Source organism: Astatotilapia calliptera, chromosome 22, assembly GCF_964374335.1.
Source record: "Astatotilapia calliptera chromosome 22, fAstCal68.1, whole genome shotgun sequence".
NCBI classification, from domain to species: domain Eukaryota; kingdom Metazoa; phylum Chordata; class Actinopteri; order Cichliformes; family Cichlidae; genus Astatotilapia; species Astatotilapia calliptera.
The window spans coordinates 36,207,734-36,218,446 of record NC_137442.1 but is presented as its reverse complement, the minus strand read 5'-3'; the positions used below and the strand labels follow the sequence as shown (position 1 = coordinate 36,218,446).

Below are 10,713 nucleotides of genomic sequence, written 5' to 3'. Positions count from 1 at the left end.
CATTCAAGCAACGTGTGAAAAACCTACATACAGACCAGTGAGAGCGCTGCTGCTATAATCTGAACTCAGATAAGAAGGATGGATGCAGAGAAGAAAGGGGGGCAGCCATGTGACCAGCTGAGGTGAGGAGAGGAGGATCAATTATAAGACAACTTTCATGTACCCTAACGCACAACCCAGTTATACAACGACGCATTTAGTCATTTATTCCATCCACGTTTTTCCGCTTATCCAATTTAGGTTGCAGGTGGGGGGTGGAGCCTATCCCACCCTGGACAGGTTGACAGTCTGTCACACAGACAGACAACCATTCACACTCACATTTCGACTCACCAGTTAACCTGTCCTCACTACCTGGATGTTTGACCGTGGGAGGAAGCCGGAGTGAACTCCACATGTAAAGGCCTCGGCCAGATAGACGTAGATGGTTCTTACACAGCGCTTTTAGTCTGACCACTCGAAGCACTATACACGACTTGCCTCCTTCGCCCTTTATACAAGCACTTTTTATAAGCCTTCTCTGTGTAAGTGCTTTCTAGCTAACATTCACACATTCAGTGATGTTTGGCATACAGACTGGTGCAGCCAGGGTGTACTGTCTTTCCCTCTTCACACTGCACAGAAGAGGAACCGGCAGCAAGGTTCAACACTTTTCTTCCATCAAGACTCTGAAGACCATTACTCTTTGTCCACAGGTTTAATGATGTAGAAAGTGTGAAACTGAAACAAACATAACACAATTACAATTACAGTATATTCTTTAAATCTTACATATACACTGTACCTACAAGTCTACAATAATCTAAATCAACGTAGCGTAGCACTTTAGCTGCAAGAATAAGCATTAGCCGTGCTCTAAACATGTGGTTTCAACAACGTATCAAAGTTACACATTAAACTTCCCTCATGTCACAAAATACAACCACAGAACTACAGATAAGCATCAAATAAACAATATACATACAGACGATGCTCCAAAAGACGAAGGATTGAAGGCAGATGCATGTGGATTCATGGCAGTCTCCTTGGCCATGTGCAAACTTCACTAAACCTTACTACTTCCTGCTTCCTGTGATGTCACCAGGTATCAGAACTCTTAAAGGGACAGCTGCCCTAACACTATCGGCACACTCCCCGCCTGGCATGTTAGAATGCCACAACTAACACACAATACAGAACGGTTATACATGGTTATATATGTATATAGATATAGAGGTGGAGGTGGTCAACAAGTACAAGTACCTCGGGCTGTGGGTGGACAATAAACTGGACTGGTCATGCAACACAGAGCACCTGTACAAAAAAGCCCAAAGCCGACTGTACTTCCTCAGGAGGCTGAGGTCTTTTAACATCTGCAGGAAGCTCCTGAGGATGTTTTACCAGTCGGTGGTTGCTGGAGTACTTTTCTATGCTGTGGTGTGCTGGGGGAGCAGCACAGCAAAGAAGGACTCATCCAGGCTGGAAAAACTGATCAGGAAGGCTAGCTCTGTGGTCGGCATGAAGCTGGACACTCTGGTGACAGTGGCAGAGAAAAGGACACTAAAGAAACTGATGGACATTATGGACAATGCCAGGCATCCTCTGCACATGGCCATAAACAACCAGAGGAGTCTGTTCAGTGACAGGTTGCTTCTCCCCAAGACAAGAACTAACAGACTTAAAAACTCCTTTGTCCCACACGCCATCAGACTGTTTAACTCCTCTCTGGAGGGGAGAGGGAGGGGAAACAGGAGGACAAAGGAGGGGGGAACAACTAAGCTGTAGTGCCTCTTCACCTCACTGTGCAATACCTTTTGTGCAATACTTTTGTAAATAGTCAACAGTGCAATAGACTCAATACTTGAAATGTGCAATTCATTCACTTGTATTTTTATTTTTTATTCCTATTTATTCTATTTATCCCCTTCGTATATTTTATTTATATTGTCTCTGTATTTATATATATGTGTGTGTGTGTGTGTGTGTGTGTGTGTGTGTGTATGTATGTATGTATGTATGTATGTATGTATGTATGTATGTATGTATGTATGTATATATATATATATATATATATATATATATATATATATATATATATATATAATATTCCGTAACTCTGTAACTTCTGTCGGTGCTGTGCTTTTTTGGAAATCGAATTTCCCAGAGGAACCCACCCGAGGGATTAATAAAGTTCTATCTAATCTAATCTAATCTAATCTAATCTAATCTAATCTAATCTAGAGTAACAGTTCAGTCTTTGTCTGGATGTAACAGAAGAATGAGCTCCGACACAGGTCTCAAAAATACTTTTGTCCCATCTTGCCTGGATACCTTCACCTCCGCTGTGCGGACCTTATTGTCCTGGCTAGGGAAGACTTGGGTGATTACTCCAAGAGGCCATTCATTTCTCTAGAGCTGCTGATCTCTTAGAAGTACAATGCTCCCAGGCTCCAGATTGGGGTGACTGTCCTGCCACTTTCTTCTTGGCTGCAGTGAAGAAAGATACTGTCGTCTCCATTTGCTCCAGAAAGTCTGGGCCAGATGCTGCACCTGACGCCATTGTTGTTTACACATATCTTTGACATTGGAGTCTTCAGGTGGAGCTGATGGAGTGCCCATCTTCTGAGTTAAGAGAGTGGCTGGGGTTAGTAGAACTGGGTCACTTGGATCAGTAGATACTGGTATGAGAGGCCTGGCATTGATAATTGCCACCACTTCTGCCATCAGCGTAGTAAGGACCTCATGCGTCAAGTTTGATGTCTCAAGATGCAGGAACATTGAATCGAGGATTCTTTTGGCTATTCCTATCATCCTCTCCCATGCGCCACCCATGTGAGACGCATGTGGAGGATTAAAGACCCATGCACAACCTTTTCCAGCTAGGTACTTCTCAACAGACGTGGAATCAATATTGGATGGAATCTTTAGTTCAGTTGACGCACCCACGAAGTTTGTGCCTCTGTCCGAACGTATTTGTTTCACAGGACCTCGAATAGCTAGAAACCTCCTGAGGGCATTGATGAAGCATGAGGTGTCCAGAGATTCTATGACCTCTATGTGGACTGCTCTAACGGCCATACAAGTGAATATAACTGCCCATCTCTTACTATGGGCGAGACCACCTCTTGTACGCCGTGCAACAACACTCCATGGGCCAAACACGTCCAGTCCAACGTAGGTAAATGGAGGTTCCATAGAGAGGCGATCTCATGGCAGGTCAGCCATCTTTTGTTGTTCAGGGAGGCCGCGAAGCTTTCGACATGTGACACAATGGTGGATGACAGTGCTCACCAATCGCTTCATACCTATTATCCAGTAGCCTGCTGCACGGATGGCACCCTCTGTGAAGTGGCGTCCCTGGTGCAGGGTTTGTTCATGGAAATGTCTGACCAGCAATGTTGCAATATGGTACTTACAAGGAATGATCTTAGGGTTCTTTTCTTCATGAGGAACCTCTCCATGTCTTATCCGACCACCAACTCTGAGGACGTTGTGTGCGTCAATGAAGGGATCCAGGGTCCTAAGAGGACTCCCTTGAGGGATCACCTTATTGTTTTTGAGACAGGCCAACTCTTCAGCATATGCCTCTTCCTGCACAGTTTGAATAATGACGTGCTCTGATAAACTGAGTTGATCAGGTGTACCTGCTTTCTGACAGAAATGCCACCCCTTGCATTGCATGGTCCCTTTGACCTTACGTGTGTGAAAGCTGTTCACAATGTGAAGGAGATTAGCAATGGCACGTTTCAAAGCTTGCCAGGAAGAAAATTTGGAGAAACGGTGGGACCCAAGTAGTGTGCGAGAAGCCTGTGTTTGCAAAGTAGAGATTTGCGGGCTGATCTCAGCGTCCATGTTTGCATCCACAAGCTCAAAGGATTCTGGTTCTAGAGAATCTTGCATAGGCTCAGTCAGAAAAGGAGGTCCAGTGAGCCAAGAGGTATCTGAGAGAAAGGCAGCCGGTACAGACCTTGTCGCACAGTCTGTTGGATTTTCCCCTGTAGACACGTACTTCCACTGCTTAGGATGAGAGGACCTTCTGATGCGGACAATACGATTGCTGACATACACATAAAAGCGTCTTGTCTCGTTATTTATGTATCCGAGCACTACTTTGCTATCAGTGTAGAAGGTGATAGCATCGATGCGCATGTCAAGCTCTGATGATATGAAATCTGCTAACTCCACGGCAAGTACAGCTGCACAAAGCTCAAGTCTGGGGATTGTGTGTTCAGGTCTGGGTGCCAGCTTCGCCTTACCCATAACAAAGCCAGTATGAGTATTCCCTGCTTCGTCCACCACCCTGAGATAGGCAACTGCTGCAATAGCCATTGTTGACGCATCAGAAAAGACAAACAGTTCTCTCGTCTTTGTTGTTGAAAGAAAGGCTTTGGTATAGACTCTTGGGATCATCACGCAACTTAGGTCTTTTAGTGAATCCCGCCAAGACTTCCATTGTTCCTGCATCCCTTCAGGGAGCTGAGAATCCCAGTCACATCTTTGTTGTGTGAGCTCTCTTAGAATGTGCTTCCCTTGAATGGTCACGGGAGCCACAAATCCCAAGGGGTCATACACGCTATTTACCACTGATAGGATGCCTCGGCGTGTGAAAGGCTTCTCTTCTTTGTTGACTTTAAAAACAAACATGTCGCACTCCAAGTTCCAATTTAGTCCCAAGCTGCGCTGTACAGGTAGAATATCTGAGCTCAGATCCAAATCCTTCAAGTCATTTGCGCGATCTTCAGGTGGGAAAGCCTCCATGACCTCTTTGCTGTTAGAGGCGATTTTGTGGAGCCTCAGGTTGGAGTTTGCCAGAACATCCTGAGTTTTCTTCAACAGACAGACAGCACTTTTTACACTTGAAAAAGATTTAAGTGCATCATCGACATAAAAGTCATGGCAAACAAACTGTTTCACCTCGGGGTCATGATGTGGTCCTCCATCCATCGTGGACTGCCTGAGGCAGTAAATGGCAACCGCTGGACTAGGACTATTACCGAACACATGTACGGTCATGCGGTACTCAATGACATCCTGTGTAGGACTGTTGTCTCTGAACCAGAAGAACCGTAGGAAGTTACGATCTTCTTCTCTCACAAGAAAGGAATGAAACATCTGCTTGATGTCTGCAGTTACTGCAATGGCATCCTTGCGAAACCTCATCAGAACTCCCAGAAGTAGGTTGTTGAGGTCAGGTCCTTTCAAGAGAACATCATTCAGAGACACTCCCTCATGCTGTGCACTTGAGTCAAAAACAACACGGATGTTGCCAGGCTTCTTTGGGTGGTACACTCCAAAAATGGGTAAATACCATCGTTCCTGGTTTGGAGTGAGAGGAGGAGCAACTTCAGCATGACCATTTTCGAATATTTTCCCCATGAATGAGAAGAAATGTTGGGACATCTCAGGTTTCCTTGCTAAGTTGCGTTTGAGGGAGCTGAAGCGGTTAAGAGCTTGCTGTCTGTTATCAGGGAGGTGTTGTCTTGGCTGCCTAAATGGCAAAGGAGCTACCCAGCTGTTACTGGCATCCTTCTTGAGCTCTCGTTTCATTATTGCCATAAAGGCAAGATCTTCAAACGATGGTGCTGGTTTATTATCCTCTCGAGTAAGCTGGAACACTGTGCAGCCTAGCCCACCATCTTCTACATCATAGGCACACTTTGAATGTTCGGGACCATATCTCTCTTTAACCTGGAGAACACTCGGACATGGTTCAAAAATAGTAGGACGAGACTGTTCAAGAGCATTGGTGAAGTACGTGTTCACACTGCGTGGCTTGTGAACACGTCCCAAACAGACATTGCCCACAATCACCCATCCCAACTCAAGTTTCTGAGCATAGGGGGCATCAGGCGGGCCATTGATGTATTTGTGAACCTTATGAAGTCTAATGACGTCACGTCCAAGTAAGAGCATAATGGGAACATCAGGTTCAAACTCTGGAATAAGGTGAGCAACTGGTTTTAGATGATCATGGAGGAGAGCAGCACTTGGTGATGGAATCTCTGCTCTGTTGTCTGGTATCTCACTACACTCCAACAGGCCTGGTAGTAGCTGAACTGTTTTACAATCCATTGACTCTATACAGAAGCCTGAAGCTATCCTCCCCATGTTCTCAGTCACACCAGAGCATGTCTTCAGTGTGTAAGATGCAGTAGGGCATTGCAAGTCAAACTTCTCAAAGAAATCTGAGTGAGCCAAAGATCTATTACTCTGCTCATCTATAATAACATAGGCCTTAATGGCCTTTTCACGTTCTCCTTTAGGATAGACTCTGGCCAGGCAGATCTTGGAGCAGTTCTTAACAGTGCGGTCCTCTCCACAGATCTCGGTACACTGAGCAGTAACTTCTGAAGTTTGTGTGGGTTCTGGCTCCCCGCCATGCTCCAAAGGAATGCTTATGTTCTTTATCCACGGTGCCTGACCTGGATGTAGAGCAGATGAGTGTCTATCACTGTTGCATTCAGTACACTTAATGATACTTTGGCATTCACTCGCGGTGTGCGTTGAGGAGTTGCAACACGTAAAACAGATGCCATTCTCCCTGAGAAAGTTCATTCTTTCTTCGAAGTGTTTCTCTCGAAAGGCACGACACTTTTGTAATGTGTGAGGTTTCTTATGTATAGGACATCTCCTATCTGGATCCTCCACGTTGTTTTTGTTTCTGTTGTCTGAGCGAGCAGCAGGTGACACTTCTGTTTTGTTGACTAAAATCTCCCTTTGTCTACTGTTTTTCCAAGGAGGTTTTTCCATTTTAACCATCTCGGTTTGAGAAACAAAGTTGAAACTTGGATCATTCCTCATCTGTGCTTGCTGGTAGATGAAAGAAACGAACACTGAGAATGGGGGGAATGTTACACAATGTGATTGTTTGTAACTGGATCCATGAGAAAGCCATTTTTCTTGTATACCATATGGTAATTTTTGGGCTATTGCATTTACACCTCTGGGGGTATCAAGATACAAAAGACCAGGCAGATCTCCCTCGGCCTTGGCGGCATCTAGTTCCATCAGTAAATCACTGAGGTCCCGGAGCTTGGAGTAGTCTTTATTGCCAATTTTGGGGAAACTATCCAGTTTTTGGAACAAAGCTTTCTCAATAGCTTCAGATGAACCGTAAGAAGCATCTAGTCGGTTCCAGATCATGCTCAGCCCTTTAGCTGGTTGATTTATGTGGACGGACCTAATACGCTTTGCATGCTCAGCTGATTCACTTCCCAGCCATTTGACAAGAAGATCCATTTCTTCATCACTTGTTAGATTCAAGTCTCTCACCGCATTCTGGAATGAACGTCGCCAGGCCCTGTAGTTTTCCGGTCTATCGTTAAATTGTAGTAGACCACTTGTAACGATCTCACGTCGTGCTAGAAATCTGACAAAGTCTGTCACATGTGGATCAGTGGAGTAACTAGGCCGCTGAGAGTTACCATATGGGTGATGGGGAAGAGCTTCCATGGCGCTGTTGGTCTTCCAGGGTGGCTGATGTGCAGTTACACTGCATGAAGGCCTTAGAAAATCTTCATAATCATTTTCTTTGAGTGCTCCGTAGTAGTGGTGCTCTGTCTGTTGAGCTGAGTTGCGATTCACATCTGATGTGACAAAGGGGTTAAGGCTATTTTGTTTACATGGAGGAGGCAGTGGAGTATCAAAGACAGTAATAGCAGCGTTGGGGGGACCATCACTCAGCGAATTGAGACGGGGCATGCACACCGTATTATGCAAAGGTTCCTCAGGAAGCGGCTGCTGTGTCTCATCCTGCAAGGGTAAATCCTCCTGTGATGCCATCTGGATGTCTCTTGATACTTCGGCTTGTTTCTCCACATACTCTTTTGTACGCTCAACAGAGTCGACTGATGTTGCAATGAGAGGAAGTTTACAACTGTGTTTTCCTTCACTAACGCCAACCGCTGCTTCTAAAGCTTCTGCCTTTGCTACAGCTGCAGCAGTTTCCTTTTCTGTGGTCAGCATTTCTATAGAAGCTTCCAGACGAGCCTTTTCCATTTTTAACTTCATTTCTTGCTCTGCAAACGCTAAACGTGCCTTTGCTGCTTCAGCATTAGCCCTAGCTCTTGCAGCTGCAGTGCTGGTAGCCGATCCATGAGAACGTGTGGTTGACATAGAAGCATAAGACCGTGTCTTCACTGATGATGGCTTTGAATCCATAGTGTAGGCAAGTAGAGGCTATGTAGCGTGATAGCAGTAGTTGTTGTCACATGCACTGTGTTACCTTGTCTGTAACTCAACGTCTTTTCACTGTACTGTCTTTCCCTCTTCACACTGCACAGAAGAGGAACTGGCAGCAAGGTTCAACACTTTTCTTCCATCAAGACTCTGAAGACCATTACTCTTTGTCCACAGGTTTAATGATGTAGAAAGTGTGAAACTGAAACAAACATAACACAATTACAATTACAGTATATTCTTTAAATCTTACATATACACTGTACCTACAAGTCTACAATAATCTAAATCAACGTAGCGTAGCACTTTAGCTGCAAGAATAAGCATTAGCCGTGCTCTAAACATGTGGTTTCAACAACGTATCAAAGTTACACATTAAACTTCCCTCATGTCACAAAATACAACCACAGAACTACAGATAAGCATCAAATAAACAATATACATACAGACGATGCTCCAAAAGACGAAGGATTGAAGGCAGATGCATGTGGATTCATGGCAGTCTCCTTGGCCATGTGCAAACTTCACTAAACCTTACTACTTCCTGCTTCCTGTGATGTCACCAGGTATCAGAACTCTTAAAGGGACAGCTGCCCTAACACTATCGGCACACAGGGATCAAACCAGTTAGCTTTACCTCCTGAGCTACAGCAAGAAGGTCCTTGGATGGGAGCCTTCTTGCTGTGAGTTAACAGTGCTAACTACCATGCCAATGGGCTAGCTACTCATTTAATTAAGTATAAAATTAACATCTCTATGAGAAAAAAACCCTTTGTTTTCAGTATCCTGTGGGGCAACTTTGTGAAGTAATAACTAAACAGTTCTTGTAGCTGTTGTTCAGTCCTCGATGGCTTGAGCTCATTCGGACGAACTTCAGCCGTAAGATGTTGGTGGGTTTCCTCACATGTTCTCCATTTTACTGGATAAAGATCATGACTCTTAAAGTCAAAGTTTCTACTTTTTTCTCTTTGACATTTCTTTGTTAGGTTGCTGTTTTGCTGAAGACTTAGTTTAGTGAAAGACGTTCTGAGATTTGCCTTTTGAAGCTAATGGGACCAGTTTCCTAATATGATCCCATTAAGTTTTTATCTTACAATATGAAGAGTTGTCCACACAACATTGTTCCAGTAGCCTTCTAGTTTGTTACGTAATCACAAACAGAGTGGTTGCTTTATCCTTCAGCTCCTTACAAGCTTCGTCCTCCCAGACTACAGACTAATCTTTGTTGGTTGGCCAGCCGGGGAAGGTAAAGATGGTCATCACGCCCATCATTTGTACCAAATCTAAATGCTTTAGTGACGGTTCTGTATCATTCTCAACCTGATAAAGATCACCAACAGAGGTGCCCACTCAAACCAGATTGTTATCCAATCGCAGAACACGAGTGGGTGTTCCTCAACTGTTAGATGGGCTGATTTACAGTTAGAGCCATGCCTGGATATCAGCCAGGGCGTACAGTAATTCTTAAACATGACTTCATTCTGAGCACTTAATGCTTGAGTGTCAAAATGGGGATTTTTCAAAACCCTGTACAGACTAAACTTTCCTGTTATTACTGTTCTCATTTATAAAGTTGTGTTTCATCAACATGAACATTATACCTAACAGGTGAATGTCGGGACAGTATGTCCTGGTTTCTTAACATAAAACTCATTGCTGCAGCCAGAGGCAGCACAAATATGGTCCTCTTAGACCAGGGGTGGGCAACTCCAGGCCTCGAGGGCCGGTGTCCCTGCAGGTTTTAGATGTGTCTTGAACCAACACAGCTGATTTAAATGGCTAAATTAGCTCCTCAACATGTCCCAGAGTTCTCCAGAGGCCTGGTAACGAACTAATCATGTGATTCAGGTGTGTTGACCCAAGGTGAGATCTAAAACCTGCGGGACACCGGCCCTCGGGGCCTGGATTTGCCCACCCCTGTCTTAGACTAGTTTTTAGTTTTAGTCCCCTTGTTTTCGAGTGAGTTATCGGTTCTGTCACTAGTTTGCTAACGTAAACTAATGTAAGTCTAAGAGCCGTAACAAACCTACTGACCCTGTGATGCTACGTTCTGGCAAAATGGTGCTAAACATGATCTAAAAAACGTTAACTTTCAGCTCTTATTTCTTAAACGCAGCTCCCAGAAACTGTTGCATCTACGTCAGCTTTTAGAGCAGGGCTCCATGGTGTAAATCAGCCTTTGTAGTGTTTCACCACTGCTTTAAAGTACCTGTGTTTTCACTTTTCAGACCCAGAAGATATTACATCTTTTATACGAACAGTATCTAAGGCTACGTTCACACTGCAGGCGAAAGCGCATCAAATCCGATTTTTTTGACCCTATGCGACCCATATCCGATCATGCTATGACAGTGTGAACGGCGCAAATCCGATATTTTCAAATCCGATCTGGGTCACTTTCGTATGTGGTACTGAATCCGATACATATCCGATGTTTTAGAAAGCGACTGCTGTTTGAACGGTCAAGTCGCATTAAATCCGCCTTTTACGTCACCGACACAAGACTGAAGCCAATATCAGCGCCCGAGAAGCGCCCGAGAAGACATCGCGAACGCT

The 10,713-nt window shown here is 44.5% G+C and overlaps 1 protein-coding gene and 1 long non-coding RNA gene across 2 annotated transcripts; both read right to left on the bottom strand.

The window, feature by feature from the left end:
* Window positions 1-682: 682 nt before the first annotated feature.
* LOC145423404 (uncharacterized) lies at window positions 683-1,072 on the bottom strand. Its single transcript, XR_013904458.1, has 2 exons — window positions 965-1,072; window positions 683-720 (listed from the first exon to the last, which is right to left on the bottom strand). It is a non-coding gene; the product is annotated as an uncharacterized LOC145423404 (long non-coding RNA).
* A 1,000-nt stretch (window positions 1,073-2,072) lies between these two features.
* Window positions 2,073-8,764, bottom strand: LOC113014231 (uncharacterized). Its single transcript, XM_026155623.2, has 2 exons — window positions 8,604-8,764; window positions 2,073-8,359 (listed from the first exon to the last, which is right to left on the bottom strand). The coding sequence occupies exon 2, from the start codon at window positions 8,137-8,139 to the stop codon at window positions 3,187-3,189; it is 4,953 nt and encodes a 1,650-aa protein (XP_026011408.1). The 5' UTR covers window positions 8,140-8,359; window positions 8,604-8,764; the 3' UTR covers window positions 2,073-3,186.
* Between the last annotated feature and the right edge of the window lie 1,949 nt (window positions 8,765-10,713).

What these genes read in the sequence shown, in the direction of transcription:
- LOC113014231 (XM_026155623.2), bottom strand. Translation starts at nt 8,139, where the DNA reads ATGGATTCAAAGCCATCATCAGTGAAGACACGGTCTTATGCTTCTATG.